Consider the following 19,739-nt stretch of genomic DNA (forward strand, 5'->3'; position numbering starts at 1 on the left):
CTCCACCAGCGACATGCAGCTGTCATGGTTGATGTTCATACCTCATCATTTACTTCGCTTCAAGACAGCAATGTCGCCCTCCTGACCGTCACGAAGAAATCACTGATCGATGACAGAGTCACTGTCAGGGACTCCCAGGAAAATCAACGGCGGGTTCACGGTTTGCCACGTGGTTGCCTCATATTGTGCCGCGTCGGAGACAGGTGCACCACATTGGAGACAAGGGAATGATTCAGCATTTGTGATTGGCCAGTGAATTCTCTCGAAGAAGGAAAGAGGGAAATAAATGGCATAGCAAGTCGATACAGACGGCTGTGAAGAAGAGGCTCGGACATGCAAAGACTCTGGCATGTAGTGTGCTCCGATAGTTAGAGCCGTGTTATAAAACTGAACCATGTACCTTTTTTAAATATAATCCTTTTTTTTTTTTTTTTTTCATTCTTTTCAACGTCGCTCGAAACCCTTCTTTTTCCCAGCACCTGGCATGGCACCATCCATGGAACCTTCATTGGCCGCACAGAACCGCGACTTTCACAATACTGAGAGAATTAGTGGCGCTAAGTTCTGGCCTAATTTATTACGGTTTTCTCTTTCCAGGAGACACATAGCAAAAGTTTGTCAACGGACAGAATCATCCAGCCTGAAAGTTCAGAAAATGATCTTAGGGCATTGCTAATAAATGGCTTTAGACCCTCTGGCCCCGCAAATACCAAGGTTAGCATCTGTGACTAGGCTTGTTAACATAAGTGTTTGCATCCATATCATCTACTTCGCACCATGCAGATTTTGGTGTTCATGGAAGAACACCAGGTAGTCAGATTTAATTCAAAGCCCCCCACTATGGCATCTCTCATAGCCAAGATGTTGCTTGAGATGTTAATCTCCATAAGTAATCATTTATAATTTAACATGTCCACTTTGTTTCATTTTAAATTGTACCAAACTCAGATATCTCAGCGTTTTTCAAGAAATGCACTTTATTTTCTCAGCAATGGGAGAAGCAGATGACTCCTGTGACCACTCGCAGTTACAGACATATGTACTGTGAATCTTATTTTTCTTGAGAGGCTGTAGCTTGGGAGCTCCTATCTTAATACATGGGAGAGGAGAAATCGTTTTTCTCTTCAACCACTGCACCAAATTTGATGAGCTTTGTTGCATTTACAAGAAAAAGTTAAAATCTAGTGACTGTTGGTAGCACATTTTTTATTTAGGCCATAAATATTCTAATAAATATTGTTGGAAATCACAAATTTCCAGAAAATGAACCTATGAAATTAAAAACTCAAACTCAGCAATGAGAAACGGCATCACAATTCTGTAAATTATATCTAATAGTACATCTAAAGCAGACAAAATTGATGCATTATAGTATATGGCTCTCAAATAGACCACTAATATGGGAGTAGGACTTTTGCAGTACCCTTTAAAACATTGTAACAAATTCACATAAAATGTGAATTGATAAATCAAATTTGTCCGCTTTGGATGCTCCAACAGGCACAGTTTACAGAACTGCAATATCTGTTTTTAGTGCAGAGCTACGAATTTGTAAACTTTGTGCTTCCATGTTTTCAAACATACCAATTTTTGAAAGCTTCTTTTTAAATATTTGGGCCCTAAATGAAAATTCCACTTCCAACATTCGCTAGAATTTAACATTCTGTCTCAAATGCAACAAATTTCATTAAAATTGGCCCAGTGGTTATCTCGGGAAAGTGTTTCTGTGTTTTACATGTACTTGAATAGGCGGTGTCAAAGTTGGGCCTGAGCTAAAGGTTCCTCTTAAGTTGATTTTTTCATTTTGTCCGCTGCTGAAATTTTCATATAATATGTGGATGGTGACTTTAACAACATGGCTAGTACATGAATATTATTCATGTGACAGTGTGAATTGTTCGTGGGACAGACCGTTACGCAATTTGTTGGCAGTTCATAAAAATCTTGAAAATTAGTTTTACATAAAAAGTGACTTATATCGTTATTAGAATTCAGAAAGTGCTGCATTCACAGAATGGCAATCGTTCTGACCTTAAAGTATGGAAAACGCATTAATGCCTTTTTTTAGTGACTGTGGCTAGCACTAGATTGCTGTCTAATTAAAGTAGTTGTCATAAACTTCTTGCCTACATTTCACAATGACACTTGGCTGTAATTGAGCTTGCATGGAGAAAAAACTATGCAGATACTTGCACTCCAAAGGTTACTAATGATACACAACATACACAAAAATAAGCGTAAACAAAATTTTTGCAACACAAGTACCTATTTACTTATGATGACCACCAGAACAGTTTTGTTGGTCCTGGAGGAAAAGCTTCAATATAGTACTTTTGTTATGCATAGCTTTGCACTTAAGCGTAACTTTATTTTACTTGATAACATATGGTGGAAATTCCAGTTAATGAGACTTCCAGTTAGCTTGACAGAAATTTGCAGGTGGTTTAGGAAGGTACAAATAATGTGAGTGGGAAGTGTGTTTGTTCTATATATATATATATATATATATATATATATATATATATACATGATGCTTTGTTTCTTTAGGTTTGTGTTCTACAAAATTCAGGGTGTAGAATTTGGGTGATGTCTTGCTGGCTCATAATCAGAAAAAGATTATGTTATTAAATGTAATTTTTCTGATGAAAAATAAAAAGTAAGAGCACTCATCTACAAAATATTATGTATTTCTTTTTTGTTTACAAATGAGCTTTTGAAGGTTGCCAAAAGAAGTGTTTCCCAACGAAATTTATTTATATACATAGTATTGGCAGTGACAGGGTAATTGAGTTATGGCAGCCGGTATGCAAGAAACTCTCATAACGAAGTCATCGGGACAGGAAATTTACTTTGTTATAAGCGATATTTTTTTTAAAAAGTAGATTAGCTGTGGGAGAATCGTAGTAACATGGGAATACTACAACCTCAGATAAAGCGATTTCATTATATGGAGAGTGTACTGTATACTACTCTGAATTGTTGTTTGTGCCTATGAAGGTAGATTGGGAAATTTAATTAGAAAATTAAGAAATCTGGGAAAATTTTGTTTTACCTCAACATGCAAGGCCCTAACTATACATGAAAACACCGTCTCTTGGTACTTTTGCAGCAGTGTTTTGACAAAGGAGTGCAAGCTACACTTCTGGAAAATGGCTATGAGGAAATGACAAAATTGAAGGAAGAACAGCAACTGCTCATAGAAAAAGAACGGCTTCGTATTGAAGAGCTGCAAAGTTTGCTGACAGAGAAATCTAAAAAGATTGAGGTGATTGCTATTGAGTATCATGCTGCTGTGGAAAGTGTGTTGTCATGCGTTGTTTCAATCCTGCACTGTGTGTGAGGTTTCACATTACACCTTTAGTCAGTGATGCTTGCTGTGTTGCGATTACATGTTATAGTATTTCAGGACTGCACAAGTATCGAAGCATAATGATTTAAACATTAATGAAGTGATAGCATTGTACTTTATTTTTTTTCTAAGCATGTTTTTCTCTTGCGCTGCACTTGCATTATTCTAAGGCAAATCATAAACTTGTATTCAAAAATTGTGGCTTTGTTGGTGAGGGTTGATAAAAAGAAGTTGTTCACTTTATGAAATAGGTGTTTGTTTCATGCTGTTTTGTAATTGTCTCAGAGCTATACTTGAGAGGGACAGACCAATTCTGTAAAACAGAATAGAAAAATGGGCAAGTTGCTAAAGCTTCCACCTTGCAACATCATAAGCAGTGTTCCTTCCTTGTCCTTCATTTTGTATTATGCTGTGGTTACAAGATGGACTTCTGCTAGAGTTTGACCCATACAGTGTTTGGTTTAATACAGTTTGCATTGTTTTTCTGCACACTTAATCTAGGTTTTAGAAAAGAATTTGGCCCGCATTCCAACCAAGCAAGTCCAAGTTACCGATGTTTGTGCGGTAGGTGACAATTATTGGAATATATTGAGTTTTGCTGGGTTATTATTTCACATACTTAAGACCTTATAAGCATCAGAAGTGTAGAGGGTAAAAAAATTGGCTGTGGAACATAAGGTAATGGCACATTTCAGTGCTCCTTTCTGCAAATCTACACACTGTAATACATGCTTTGTCACCATCCTTTGCAGCCAAATGAAGCAGATGATGAGCACTGCCTTAGTTTGGTAAGAAAAGGACAAAGTTTTTTGGAGATACATCTAAACAAGGTTAGTGTATATTTTGTCAAAAACTAGCTACCTGTGTGTTTTGTTCATAGCTTTTACATAATTTAATAAGCTTGAGTGATCATACGAAGTGCCTACCAGTGGTATTTAGTATAGATTTGGTATTCAAGAATGCTCATGAGTTCTTAGTGGTTAATTTCTGATAGCCATACTTGCCCCAAGTAAACATAGTAGTAGCGATTAATGAAGATGCATATTTCTTTAAACATGCAAGATTATTATTTTAGTTGTTACACAACTTTGTTATAGGAATCTATAGTTATGTTGCAAAGTATATCACTGTAGCTGTACTGTAAATAAATCCTGTGCTGGAACAACTGTCATAAAGAGGCATTTAATTAAATAAAATGCAACAGTAACATTCTAATGAGTAACTTTGTTTATATTCAGGTTGTGAGCTATTGCCATCCTAGATCAGCATGTTTTGCAATGTCCTCCTAGCATGCTCTTTAAAATATTCATTAAAAAAGCATCCACTGAACTTGCTGAAGTATGCAGTCAAAAGCACAATACCTGCATCAGGTGTGGCACTAAAAAGCTGCAGCATGAATTAGCCTTGTATAATATCTGCCTTCATCTCTGCAGTACGTAAATGTATTCCCTTAGGTCATTGATGATAAAAAGTAGTGTTTTATGAAATTATTGTTTGATATTTATTTGTATGCCCATTGCCAACCTGAAGACATGAAACAATTTTGACTACATGGACATAGCCCTGTAAATCTGTATTGACTGTAATGAACATCTTGTGCACTTTGTGCATTCACTATGTGAATAGCTTTTGTAGAACCCTGTACTTTCATTTCTAGATAACATTTGTGGCATTGCAAGATGCATTTGAAGGCAGTGCTCCTCCACCTGTGTTTGCAACATGGACATTTGCCGACTTTCAATCACAATCAACGCCTGTTGCTACTGGAAAATGGTAAGGAGTAAAAGATTTTTGTGATCAGTATTGTAATCAGTATTATCTATGTTGAAATTGTGATCAGCACAGTGATTACTGTTCAACAAATTTTGGAGGATTCCTAGACAATGTGCAAGAAAATTTTATTTGATTCTTCAGCATGAAACTATAGTTAATGTTTGGTGCATGAAAGTTATATATCAACAGCGCTTTTATTCTGATGACACATTTGCAATGCCACTACTGTAATTTTTTAATAGACTTTCTTTACTCTGTAAATGCTACCACTGTTGTCCACAATGATTGTGCTTGTTCCCTGCTCATCCTCAGCCCAGAATTCAACTGCACTGCTCGCTATGCTGTTGCTGTGGATCCAATCTTTATAGATTACCTTCACAAGGTATGTATGCCTGAGTTAATGCATCACCTGTGCAAAAATCTAGATTGTTTATTTGTGCAGTGGTGGTATTGTGAAAATTGTTATGGACTTAAGGTGTTTTAGCACAGTTATAGGAGTGAATTCATCATTGTTTTTGAGCACTTACTTGTTCAAAGAAAATGTGCATATGGCTATAGGATTCAATAATTCACTCATTTCTGCAATGGATCCATGAACAGCAATAGACGTTGGATGATGGTGCACTTATCTGAACATAAACTGGAAGAAGAAAAAAATCAGCAAACAGGCAGAACAGTAATGAAAAAAATTTGCTTAAAAATTCTAAATAAAACTAAATTGCAGAATTTGGTCAAGGGGCAAACAGTGAGAGATGTAAATGTCAACTTTCAAATGTAAACTATTCATTTGGACCAAACAATGTGTTATTGGGCTTGATGGGGCTGGAATTATGTATTATGTAGGAAACACTTTCTTGCAGTGATCAAATTATCACTGTTACAAACCACAGAAACAAGTTCACTTTCTTGTCATTCTTGGTATTTATGTATAACTTTGTGTTGAAAGCAGTGACAAATGTATTCATTAATAAATCATTCCTTTGTTTATTTGTTCATACTACTGCAGCCATATAGAAGGAACTATTGCAGGAGTGAGCAATACAGAGCAGAAAAGTTAACAAAAGGCATCTGCTTAGAACTTCAAGAACTCTTTGTATAGGTACATCTAGTAACAAACAGAAATCAATAAAAGAGCATGTGCTGTAACAAATGTGAACCAAAAATTAACAGAACAAGACTCAATGCTAACAACTATGGCAAAAAAACTCATTTGAAGAAAGTGACCAAATGGCCCTAGTTATGGAATTCCAGCTGTCTGCTGTGCAAGGTAAAAGCAGTTGGCTGTCAGTCAGTATTTATAAGTTATGTGTGCTACTAGCCTTCTTGAATGAGAAGTTAAGCAGTGTGTAGGCATACTGCACAATATGTAGCTGCCTGCCTACTAAAGGAAAGAACAAGTGTCTTAGATAAATTAATTGGCCAGAAATTTTAGTCACATCAATCAGTGACAGAGCTCATATTATTAGGAAAGAAGTCACAGTCATACAATGTGTCAATTCCATGATGAAGTTGGAAATCATCAGCATACAAATGGAGGCTTAAATGACGCAAACATATTTGGGGGTTGTTAAATGTGTTGAAAAATAATTGACTAAAATGGATCCATGTGGAATGCGAGAAGTTTACTCATATTTAAAAGGGCACTTGTGGATTAAATTACATTCACAAGTCAGTTCATTCAATCAGTCAATCAATCTTCATTTCCCATTTAACCATGGAGGAGGGTGTGGAAAAGGCCACAAAGAGACGGCTTGAAAGACCCTCAACCGTTTGTTTCTTTTAAATTGAAAAGGATTGAATTGTGAGATCATAAGCCCCGAAGCGGCGCAGTTGGCAATGAGGGAAATCGTGGTGGGTAGTTCAGGATTAATTTTGACTACCTGGGATTTTTTAAAGTGCATCCAAGTCAAAGTACATGAGTATTTTTGCATTCCACCTCCATCGGAATGCAGCCACCAGTAAAGCGAACCCATGACCTAGCAGTCAGCAGCAGATGCCATAGTCACTGAGCCACTCCAGATGGTGCATACACAAACTATAGAAAGATAAGACAGCATAAGTAGTGCCACATAAAACAGATAGTACATACAGTTACGTACTGAGAAGACATATTTTGATGTAGAACACATGAAAGACATTGCGTGCCATAATGATAGCAAAAAGACGTGTAGTGCAAGAAAACCTAAGTACTCACTTAAACTTTTGCAAAATTTTAAAATGTAAAGTCATGCAGTATCTCTGGACAGTTGACAGCACTGTGAACAAGTTTGAAGAAGAACGTCAGGTCAACTTTTGTGCATCGGCTATTCAGAAGCCTTGATGCAGGCAGATTGTGATAGTATGATATGTGTTTCCTTTAGGGGTGCGCCAATTCGAATACTGTACGAATCAAATAGTCTGTGCTATTCGATTCATATTCAAGAATTCACTATTCAAAGTAGTTGAATATTCACTTCTTTTGAATTTATAAGGTATGGAAACACTGATTAGAGTCTCGAGGGAGACAGACCAATAGATGTGAGGACTTTTCCCAATGATTATGTTGTGGGATAGCTGCTGTTGTTGCGTAGGGATGCCAGTTCCTGAGTGAATGCATGGAGCAGATAACTTCCGCCCAATAATTTCCAGTCATTCAATAAGAATGGCTCACTGTTAGGCAGCCTATACAGGAATTTATTCTAATTTATTATTTAACCAGCCTCAGCATGTTTGCATCCCTTGAAAACACTGTGCAGTGCTGTAGTATCACACTTCTCTCCTTCAGCAAACACAACACCCCTAGTTCTCTGCCAGTTTGTTTTTAGTCGCATTTCCTGCCCAACTAAGCATGTTAGTGCCTGTGAGTGACACCAACTACTACTTAATCAAGTTTCATGAAAAAGATTTAAAAAAAAATACTACCATAGCTGCTTTAGAAGGAAATATAAAGAAAAGCTAAACAAAAATACAGAAGGTCAATGCAAATGTGGTGCATATTATTTCACATACTACAAGCAGTGCTTGAGAGATGGAAGAAAGTACTGTCAAAAAATAAAATACAAAATTAAATAGCATATTAAATTTGAGTAAAAGCTACAGCCTGTTGTTTTGAAATGCTTTTGTTACTACTTCCAGTCATTCTATTCCTGGCAATAGGACAATGTGGCCCAGTGGTTCTAGGTCACCGATTTAATTGAAGGAGTGCATGGCGGAAATAACTAGCGAAACATGGTGAAAATGTGACCTGCACTTTTTTTCCTTGAATGTCTAGCATGGCTTGTGTCTTTTCGTAGGACTCTGTCCAGATTGAAGTTCAAGCTGTGCACGGTACTGACATCCACAGCTTGGGCACCTGCCAGATTGCTTTGAGGCCTGCACTGCAACATCCGTTCAAGTGCAACTATGCTCAAGCAGCACTCGTTGGCAAGTTCAGATTCAGGATTGCTTATTTCTGCTTAGTACTGGCTGGTAAAATATTGTGTGTTTTATTGCTTTGAAGTAGCTCGCAGTCAATGTGCTGAAACACAATATAGGAAATGCTGAAAATAGTGGCTTGGTGCACCTCATGGTCCCTGGAGTGGCAGTGTGTGGACCGTTGTTGTCTGCTGTTCTCCTTTAACCCAGAAAATTTACACCTCCGTGGCTATGTGTTTTGGTTACCCCATGCCCAAGTAAAGGTGGTGCAGCTGGCAATAACTGTACTCACACTTGTTTAGTACTAATTAGTACGAAACAGTTTAATGAATGCATGTCGCATGCACTTGCTGGCAGGCCAAGGATGACTCTATCTCTTATTAAGGCATGTGAGACATTCCACAAGTGCGCTTCTCAGCACATCTCAATTGACCCAATCAAGATTGCACAGAAACTTTTCTCTACAACTGGAAAGAGCATGTTAATCTGCAGGCTGGTGTCACCATCCCTTCTGCCTTTCCTGCCTCACTTCTACCTCATTCTTGGTACATGACCCTCAGCTTTTACAGAACAGAGATAATAAAGCCAGCCATATCATTTTAGGGCAATTTAGATATAAAAAGAAAACCTACTTATAAGAGTAAGTTGTTGGTTGCCTATGCAAAGAGTGCCTGGCGGGTTAATGCTTCAAAGGTGAGCTCCACCTTACCTAGGCAAACATAAGATGTTGCAGTCGAGTGCATCAGAGGACAAATAGCACTGAGACACATTGTTATCAGTGACTTGGATAGTGTAACTCTTTCCCTACCGTGCGTGGCCTGGGCTTGTCCACTTTTGTTTGTACCTCTACCCCAATAATTAGCTGACCTTGTGCACTTGAACTCACATGCCTATGTGCCACCAAAGACACATTGAACCCATCCAAACATGTATACTTCCTATCTGTTTGTTAACAGCATCATTAACAAATGTTCATTGGTGGAATGCCTTATCAGGAAGGAAAATAGCTTGATAACTCCATTGTTATTTAACGAGTGCATTCTCCCAACACAAGTAGTGGGATTGCAGTCAAGGAGTGGGCCCAAAATGCAAGTTTCTAATGATTCTTTCTAGCAAAAAGAACAAGTGAGTGGATCTGCATGAAGTGTCAGTGAATTAAAATATTTTAACAATTTTTGCTTCAAACTTTCAGATTCTGATGTTGAATGTATGTCAGCTTGTTGGCAATGAGTAAAGCCCAACAAGGAGAATTTAATGCTTGCGTCTCCATGGTTTCACTCCACATCTGCCTGCCATGAGATTGTACAAACTAACAGTGACTTTGTGTCCCTGCTTTTGAAAGCTCTCGGAATTTTAAGTGAATCAAAGGAATAGAGCGAGAAGTTTATTAAAGGGGTTTTAAATTATTATCATGCGTGTAAGTAATTAAGGTGCATCGGACAATTTAAGAATTGCTTCTTCATGCTTATGCTGCTACTGCTATTCCTTGACTGTGGCTTCTCTTTTGCCCTCTTTATTACTGGTCACCATGTTTGTGATTGTTGATAGTGCATGAAAGTATAATAATCAACAGGTCTGAGTCACATTATGTGATAATCTGAGCTCTTTGATCACTTGTTCTTTACAAATACCATAATATCACACAGTTTGGAAGGAACATAGAACAGGAACCTGCCAGCTAATATTGAAAGAGAAGAAAATTTGTTTGAGAAGTAGCAAACCCACTTATGATAACTTATGACCGATAGAAATGCACAAGCGTTCAGAAAATAAAATTTACATTTTAAGTTCACTCATTTGCTTATCGCTTACATATTCAAATATTGTTTGCTGAGATAGATTTGCTATAGATAAATAAATTTGCTGAGATATACTTCCTTTTGTCTTGCTATCTTGTGTTGCAAATACCATACGGCACATGCAAGGATCACTGGACTTCTGTTTGTTTGATGTAGGTTTTGTACAAATGATTTCAGGGGTCCAAGATGAGCAGCACAAGCGCTTTGTTGGAACTTTGAGCTATTGGGTTCGCTTTTTACCTGCTGCGGATCCAGCCAGAAGACTGTTGGGTGTAAGTTTATTTTACTCTGAAATGCACTTCATTCACACATACTGAAACTTGGATTTTTTCACTTTGTTTTTGAAACCTGAAAGCTCGTGCATGAAGCCAAATTATTTTTCACATCCAACTGCTGTATATGGCACTCACGGGCATTCCATGTTGGTAAAGAACTGCTTAGAGGGCCACAAGCCTTGCAGATAAGGTTGATTTTTCTTTCCCTTCTTTCTTTTGTTATGCTTAGCATAAGTTTGTGCTTCTGGCTTTTAGCCAACCTGTCAACAATCACCACCTGTGCCGTCGTGCCATGGCTTGTGCTGTAAGAGGTGTGGCACTTGAGCCAGAGGGACTCCATGGACGGCACATAAAAATGCGCAGTAGCTGAAGGAGGGAAAGAGGTTTGGCAGAATAGAAGTGAGGTAGTGAGGGGCAGCCCAGCAAAGGATGTGTGCTCCTTAAAAGTGGCAGGCAAAAGATCGAGCACCTGGAGAAGCTTCAAATAAGCAGCAGTTACGAGCTAGAAAATAGGATGAATCTGTCCGTCCGGGAAATTCTTAAAAATTTGCAGAAGTTTCTAACAGCTTGGGAAGCTGAGGGATTTTTGAGTGCAAACAAGTGGCTAATGCTCATATAGTCTGCATATTTATTGTGAGTTTCAGACTTTGCAGTATTAGTAGAGTTATAGGAATCAAAGAGTCAGTTGAATCTGGACTTTTTCTTTCTGAATGATTTTATTCAGTTATTCAAAATACGAAACCAGCTCACAAAAGGGGAGGATGAAGGCGAAAAAGGCAACAGGAGAAATGCTTGACGTACAGCTGTATTGCTTATTCAAAGGAAACCACAAACTAACATTTCAGGCATTTGCCAGACCACTTTAACCATATCTGACCTAATCAATGTTCAGGTGTTGCTCTAGATACCTGTATTCTTTATCAGTGCAGATAACTGACAGCGTAATGACACATTGTCTGAAGCTATACTTTAGTTTTTTTATTGAAGTATCCTTCCTGAGTCGTCCTTCTTTTTCTCATCACATGCACACATTAAATACTCATCATCATTAGCTTGTAGTTTCTTTTGAATAAACTAACAGTTGTAAGGCTATTTGTCCTGTTGCCTTCTTTGTCTCTGTCTTTGTCATTTCTGCAATGGTATTGTATTTTGGATTTTGTAAACAGCAAGTGTAAACTTAAATTTGGAGATGGAAAGTATCGTAGATTCTTTTGGATTAATGCAATATGTTATTGATCCAACTTGTGCTATCAATACATTGGACCTCGTTCTGCAACTCGCCAATTATAGTAAATTTTGTAAATGCTTTTCTGAGAATAAGTGAACACCTGGCTGTCGTCACAAGTGTTAAAATCAAAAGTAGCAGACAAAAGAAAAAATGCCAACATATCAAGGAAGCTGCTTGATCATTTGCCGCTTTTTGAATGCCTCTCAGATGATTGTGACATTCAAGAATTGGATAATTGGAATTGGAATTGGAATTGGTTGGATAATTTTAAGGAAAAACTCAAGCAGCTTACCGGTACCTATATTCCCAGTATCAAATGCGGTAGACTTAAAAAGCATATCAAACCGTGGATCACTTCGCATATCTTAAGAATAGTTAGTAATAAAAGGCATATGTAATTAAAACACCAAAGAACTAATAGCAATCGTCATTTTGAAAGGTTGCATGATGTAACCCATGTGTACAAACAAAACATAAGGGTTGCTAAAGGGTGCTACTTTGAAAAACTTGGCAGGGAAATAAAAACGAATGGCCAAGGAATTCTGGTAATACATGAAAGGCTACGGAGCAGATCCAGTGGTCATCACTGAAATTGTCATTAATAATGAGAAGTTATTAGATGACATTGAGAAAGCTGCTTGCCTAAATAATTAATGAATAAAGAGAAAATGAGACATCCACCCAAACGTAGCTAAGTGTTACAAAGGAAACCCATACGGGTTCCTCGAAAGAAAAGCTTCTCAGTTGAAGAGAAATTCGTCCTGGTCCGGGACTTGAACCCAGGACCACCGCCTTTCTGGGGCAGCCGCTCTATCATCTGAGCTAACCAGGCGGCTAGCAGATGGCAGGCGAAGTCGAATTTATCAGCAAGTCAGAAGCAAAGGCAAGAGTTTGACGTAATAGTTCTGTAGAAACCCGCAAGGTGGAGAGAAGTAATGAATAAAGGGAAAATGAGACATCCACCCAAACGTAGCTAAGTGCTACAAAGCTTTTCTTTCGAGGAACCCGTATGGGCTTCCTTTGTAGCACTTAGCTACGTTTGGGTGGATGTCTCATTTTCCCTTTACTCATTACTTCTCTCCACCTTGTGGGTTTCTGCAGAACTATTACGCGTAAATAATTACTTTCATTCACTATATTCGCCAAAACTCAACTGTAGTAGTTCATCATGCACAAGTTCCGTTCAGACTATGAAGTCAATAGAGCTAAATGTTAACGGAATCAGAGCATTACTAAACAAAATTAATGATAATAATGCATATGGACCAGACAGCATTTCTCCTCGAATTCTAAAGCAATGTGCTGAACTGATTTCTCTTTACTTCTGCATAATTTACACCAAGCCTTTATCTTCGGGTGCCCTCCCGGATGACTGGAAAATTGAATATGTCGTCCCCATTCATAAACGTGGGTCTAAAAAAAATGTAAATAACTATAGGCCCATTTCACTTACTACGTCCATACCATGTATATTAGAACACATTTTATATAAAGAGATAATGACTTATTTACTAACAAACAACTTACTACCGTCACAATAACAAGGGTTCCTTAAGGGTCTATCTTGCACAACACAACTGATCGAATTTTATCATGACCTTGTATCTCATATCAACACCGGCGGACAGATTGATTGCCTTTTCCTGGACTTTCAAAAAGCATTTGATACTGTTTCACATCCTTTGATTTTAGGTAAACTTGCAGCACTAAATATTGACCGTACAGTTCTAGCTTGGATAGAAAATTATCGTTCTGCCGACAGTGCGTAGTATTAAATGGCAAGAAATCCAGTTTCGTAGATATCACATTGGGTGTCCCACAGGGCTCAGTTTTGGGGCCACTTCTATTTTTAATATATATAAATGATATTTGTTCAGGAATTAGTTCTAGTATACGGTTGTTTGCCTATGACTGTGTCTTACATAGGAAAATTAGAAAAGAAGATGACGTTGCCCTGTTACAAAGTGACTTATCATGTGTTCTTGAATGGTGTTCAAGATGGAGAATGAACTTACATGCTAAAAAATGAGGTCATGTTACTTTTACATGTAAAAAACAGGCTAACTTCTGAGTATCTCATCAGCAATAATATAGTGAAGCAAAAAGCACAGTTTCAGTTTCAGTTTATTGATGCGATTGAAATGTTTTACAGAAAAAGTAACTCTAGGAGGTCCCATAGTCAAAGACTGGGGAGGGACCTCCAACAGTATAAATACTTAGGTGTGAGATTCTCAGCCGATTGTTCATGGAATGCTCACTTTGATACAGTGGTCGCTAAGGCCGCCAGGACTTTATACAGCGAAGTCTGAGACACACGTCACTTTGTTTGAAATGAACTGCTTACCTAACATACGGTATGTTCAACCAATGCTTGAATATGCTTGTACTCTGTGGGACCCTTGGCAAAAAACATCAAGTGATAAACTTGAAAAAAATCTAGAACAGAGCAGCAAGGTTTGATTTAAGCCGGTACTCATGAAGTGATTGCTGTATCAATATGAAAAATTAATAGGATAGAAAATTCTTTCCTCTCATTGAAGAGAATTGTGACTGAAACTCCTTTATTGAATATTTCATGGTAAAACCGGCATTCGAAAGGAAATATACAGGCCTCATTATGTCGCTGCACGTACTGATCATTGTTTCAAGATTTTAGAATACCGCACTAGAATTAATATGTAGGCTAATTCATTTTTTGTTCATTCCATTAGCGAGTGGAATTGCCTGTCAAGTCAGCAAGTGTGCCATGTCAATGAAGAAGTTTCTTTTTTTTTTTTTTTTTTCAATATTGTAACCCCCCTGCTGTAGCACCTTTGGGCTAAGTGGGGGAATCATTGAATAAAGAAAAAAAGTTGGTACAAATAAACTGCATCCAAATTCACCTCAAAACATTTTAAGCAACAGTTGTAGCCACAAATTAATAATTAAAATTTGCATAATTCATCTGAATTTGGTAGCTTGCTGCACTACAACATATATTTGGACTTGCTGAAGGCAACAGCATGCCAATCTGCCATTGTTCTCAATGATCTTCGATGCACTATCACTTAATGCGGAAGCATTGCTTGGCTCATTGTGCGACCCCACCGTCATCGGAAAGCCGTGGCAGAAAAACAGCACACAAATTAAGTCATCTTCAACGAAAAAAGAAAAAAAGAAAAAGAGGCCATGGTGAGTATTCAGTTTTCTGCTTAACCGCCACTGCTATAGCTCTGTAGCCAAGTGCACTAACCACTACGCCACCATTGCAACAAGCAACAGTGATGAATATGTTTGAGCCTGTTCACATGGTCGGGCTCTGCCTGGCCGGTGGTACACTAGATGGCAGAGCGAGCGCCTGCAGAGCGAGCTTGGTGAACTGCAGACACTTGCTCTGCCTTTCGCGTTGTCAGGGACCCACAGACACCGGAGCCAGAGCCTGTGGATGATGGCGACGAATAAGACAAAACACGCTTCAGGTACCCGTTGTACGATGACTATGACATCATCTCGAGAGTATGAGGTGGAGTTCGCCTAAGAACCTGATGAAGAAATGTAATGTCAACACGATGGTGCCACTCGGAAAAATGCTGTCATTGCTTGGCAAAGTGGCATCATCCTGCTGAAAAGTTGTGTCATCAAGAAAGAACACTCAACGCAATCTACGTGAAACACTACCTTAATGAGAACTTTGCAAATAAAGCTCAGCTGAGAGATCGCAGTATGGCCGGTTTGTCGTCTTGCGTTGTTGCGGCCTCATAAGCAGCAACCTTAATCTCAGAAACATAACACAGCAGCACTAAACTCGAAAACATTTTGCCGCAACACTAAACTCAGTGACATAACTCAGCAACACACTCAGCGACAAGTAATGCTCTTGCATTAACACATCATAAGAATTGCTTAGGTGCCCCCATATTTTTTTTTTTTTTGAAGCTTGATTCAAGTTATGTGAAACACCCTATTGCTTTATAGTACGTGTACATAGACACCTGTGTCTCCTGCCACAGGCTTAATTTAAACTTAACATTTTTAGCTTTCAGTGCCAATGTCCCCACCAAAAGAGTTGCCTCATTCTGGACATCAAAGCAGAAAGCAGAATGGAGAGACAGCCAATGCTATGTACAATGAACTTAAGGTCAACATCATTCGCTGCATGGGGATCTCATCAAAACAAGGTAATGAATTCACTTTATGTTAAGTGGTAGCTTTTTATTATTATGTTAACAGTTTAGCCAATTTTTATTCTCAAAGGGAACATTAGTCACTGCATGAAAATTGTTGCAGGTTTTCTAACTTTTTTAAATCAACAAGTCTGTTTTATAAAAATTGGCATGAGTGTAATATTTTCTTCAGCAGAGGGAAGGGGACTGAGGTACCATAGTTGGTATGACAAATGCAATTTTAGGTAACTAGTGTGCACGCTAGTGTGTTAGGCCTGTCTTGTGTTAGGCATTCTAAGCCTTATGTAGGGATTGTGAAAGCATGAAGAAATACTATAACTTTATTTGAGATGGTATGAATGCATTCACTTTTAAAGAAGTGTGTTTATTTGAAGCACTGGAATTTGACACATAATGTCAGCCAGTTTAACACTTTAATTAATTGAGACTACACAAGGTTTGTAGTGTGTTCATTAATGCAGAGCAGAAAAAATATCACTAGATGTATACATTTAACTTATTTTAAAGAAATGCAAATTCCATTAAGGTTTAGTGTTCAGAAACATAGATTGGGGGTAGGGGGTTGGGGGGATTTGAAGTTCTATGTTCTGCATTGTTTCAGTTTTGTTTTTACTGGCATGTAGCTGTTATCCCAGACTCCTAAAAATACAGTCGAATCTCGATAATTCGAACTCGAAGGGGTCCAAAACTTTTTTCGAATAATAAGAAGTTCAACTTGAAAGAAAAAAAAAATTAAATTACGGGGTTTTACGTGCCAAAACCACTTTCTGATTATGAGGCACGCCGTAGTGGAGGACTGCGGAAATTTCGACCACCTGGGGTTCTTTAACGTGCACCTAAATCTAAGTACACAGGTGTTTTCGCATTTCGTCCCCGTCGAAATGCGGCTGCCGTGGCCGGGATTCGATCCCTCGACCTCGTTCTCAGCAACCTAACACCATAGCCACTGAGCAACCACGGCGGGTAACCTGAAAGAAGGACTTGTACTTGAAGTATTCGTGCACCATAGCACGATGCACGAACGGTGCAAGTTGTGAAATATCGCGGTGCGCAAGCACACAGCGAGTGAGGAACACGAAACTGCCCACGCCAGCCAACGCTTGCTTGCCGATAACGGCAGAAAATGAAAATTAAAGGAGTGGGCTAAGCTGGTGCCAGGCCAGCTGGGCCGGTGGTGCCGGCGGGTGCGCGTGGAGACCGTCAAAGGTGAGGGAGTTGAGAGAGAGGGTGAGGGGACCGTAGTTGCGAGGAAGGGCAGGAGGGAAGCTGATTTGCTTTCCCGCCAGTTTGCTGGATGGCGCTAATTACTTCTGCCACCTAAAGCCCCTTGATAATTTGAAATTAGCAACACTCTCCTCAACGCAGCGCTTTCCTCCTCGATTCTCCTTGTGCGCCAGCTGCGTGCACTGCGCACACCACACTCTTTCTTCTTGGCTCCCACGGACTGGCCGCAGTATTAGATGGAGGGGCATGATTTTGGGCCACTTGCGCGCCCTAGTGGTGTAGAAAATTTTGAAAAATGGTGATAACAGCATCAAGAATGCTGAATGTAACGTTTATGAGGAGGTTGGTTTCTTAAAGCAGTATGAATGGGGCATACTGATGTAAAAGGAGCTGTGAGGCAAGTTCTATACTTCAGGCATTTTTTCTGCCACATAATAAGATGCTTTACATTGTGGATCTGATCTCGGTATTGCTTGTGGAACATCCCTCTGTGTTTGGCTTTTTATCTTGCCTGTGCGCGCATGTACACCGCAGGTATTATATTCAGCGTGCTTTCTTAGAATGAATTAGTCGCGAGTGCTTCGTCCATCCATATGTTTGTCTTCTCAGTTGTGAAAGTAACTTTTGCGCTGTGGTCTCTAAACTGAATAGGACGGTTGCGCAATTTCAGTGCAAGCAAACGTGCACGATCATGTGAACACCCCCTGCACATTGCCTGTATCCGTGAGAGAACCAAGTAATAATGCTTAGAAGAACAGAAAGCTGAGCTAGTTGGTAAGGATTTATTATGCAAGAAAAGGTGAGGCGTGCAGACAGGACACAAGAGAAGGGAAGTGGACAACACGAATGCCGACTGTCAACCGAATGGAACACTGAGGCGAAAAGAAAGAAAGAAGACACAAGACTCACCTGCGCAAGCTCTGGAATGGTATCACCACGTGTCAATCGGGTACATGTGCCGATCTACATGAGAGATAACTGTTAAGGCACTTAATCTCTTCCTTATGTAAAGTAATCAAAGGTTGACTCACGCACACACTTCCACCATTATAGATATGCCATGCCTCTACCATAAGACGTGTATCTTCATTCTTGTGCCTGTACAATATCGCGCATTCATCTAACTTAGGCGTGCAGTTACAATCTTGGCAATGTAGCGAAAGATTAGAAGGCGATACACTGGTTAACAACCTTTTATGTTCCACTAGCCTCTGATTGATACACCGCCCCGTTTGCCCTACGTAGAACTGGCCACAGCTAAAGGGAACTTTATAAACCATACCCATACGACAGTCAGTAAAACTGTTGTTCTTATTGTGGTTCACTCGACAAATATCTGTTCTTTTTTAAGTAAGAGGAAACACTTTTCTAATAATTCACCGTCAAATAATGTACTGGTTCTTGGAGATGCCATCGTAAGTGATACTCATAGAAAAACCCTTGCTTTAGGTCCTAAGCGCTGTTTTAAGCCTGACATAAAACCCGTTGACGTTTTAAACATACTGCGCTGCATAACCAGGTTCGTCCCGGAAGAAGAACGCTCGTGCTGTATTTCAGATTGCATTGCAAGCATTATACAATCAAATTCTCATTTTAAGATGTCTGACCCTGTCCGACCGTTAGTTAATTACCTTGTGGAGCATAAACTTAGACCAGTAATATCTGACAAGGAAGGTTATTTCATAATTATGCCAGATGACATGTTTTCAGAAAAAGCGATTTCAGCCATAGAAAAGAACTTACAGCCAGTAAAACTCAAGCTTTCGGCAGTTAAGCAACGTACGGTTGACCTCCTGCCAAGACATAATCTTAATAGGGTTGTCTCTAATGTCAAGAAAGCAAAATCCCTCACCTTAGAACTGTTTTTCTCGGCAAAGACCCATAAACAAGAAATTTCTTTTTATGCTGTAGTGTCAGAGAAAGGGACGTGGCAGGTCTGTGTCGCTAGTTACCTACAGAACTGCTTAGCTTCACTAGTTTTTTCAGACCCCTTTTGCTTGCGTAATTCTCAGGCACTAGTTCAGTATTTGAGAGAGGAAAATCCTGGTGATTGTACAGCTTTTAGTATGGATATCGAAGACCTGTGTTACTCTTTGCCGCATGACAGGTTGCTAAATTTCGTAAATGAGTGCATTAAAGAACAAGTGCAAGAGTCGGCTTTTATTGACAGATGCGGTGTTTCCACGGGAGCTTTTCTAGAAATTATTTCGATGTACTTAAAGTCGACGCTGATTGGGTGGAGAGATGGCGTGTTTCTGCAGAAATCAGGCATTTGTATTGGCTCAAAAGTTGCCCCTACTCTTAGCGATATTTACCTGAGTAAGGTTGACAGCTGCTTAGAGAAACCCTTAGGTGATTGCGTTTTCAAGATATTTCGTTACGTTGACGATTACCTGATTTTCTACAGTAGGGAAGAATCTGATTCTGCTGCCACCTCAGTAAGTAAGCAATTTAAATTTTATGGAGGAGGATTAAAGTTTACCAAGGAATTTCCTCAGCGACGCGTAATTCAGTTTTGTGGACATTTCCTTGGTC

At 39.1% G+C, this 19,739-nt stretch overlaps 1 protein-coding gene across 9 annotated transcripts in view; it reads left to right on the plus strand.

Annotated features, from left to right (window-relative positions):
- Nucleotides 1-19,739, plus strand: part of LOC126546967 (protein fantom-like) — an 80,008-nt gene that overhangs the window by 24,122 nt on the left and 36,147 nt on the right. For 6 of the 9 annotated variants that reach the window (XR_008608998.1, XM_055062780.2, XM_055062783.2 and 3 more), the window contains 9 exons: nucleotides 598-714; nucleotides 3,110-3,265; nucleotides 3,851-3,913; nucleotides 4,102-4,179; nucleotides 5,007-5,122; nucleotides 5,435-5,504; nucleotides 8,395-8,524; nucleotides 10,492-10,586; nucleotides 15,833-15,974. Coding sequence is in view for 8 of the 9 variants with exons in the window: in XM_055062780.2 (XP_054918755.1) it covers nucleotides 598-714; nucleotides 3,110-3,265; nucleotides 3,851-3,913; nucleotides 4,102-4,179; nucleotides 5,007-5,122; nucleotides 5,435-5,504; nucleotides 8,395-8,524; nucleotides 10,492-10,586; nucleotides 15,833-15,974 (967 nt within the window). In the remaining variant the exon portion in view is untranslated. The remainder of the gene's footprint in view (nucleotides 1-597; nucleotides 715-3,109; nucleotides 3,266-3,850; nucleotides 3,914-4,101; nucleotides 4,180-5,006; nucleotides 5,123-5,434; nucleotides 5,505-8,394; nucleotides 8,525-10,491; nucleotides 10,587-15,832; nucleotides 15,975-19,739) is intronic. The other 3 variants (XM_055062782.2, XM_055062785.2, XM_055062784.2) reach the window with 3 other exon arrangements.

The sequence above is a fragment of the Dermacentor andersoni genome, chromosome 1, assembly GCF_023375885.2.
Source record: "Dermacentor andersoni chromosome 1, qqDerAnde1_hic_scaffold, whole genome shotgun sequence".
NCBI classification, from domain to species: Eukaryota; Metazoa; Arthropoda; class Arachnida; order Ixodida; family Ixodidae; genus Dermacentor; species Dermacentor andersoni.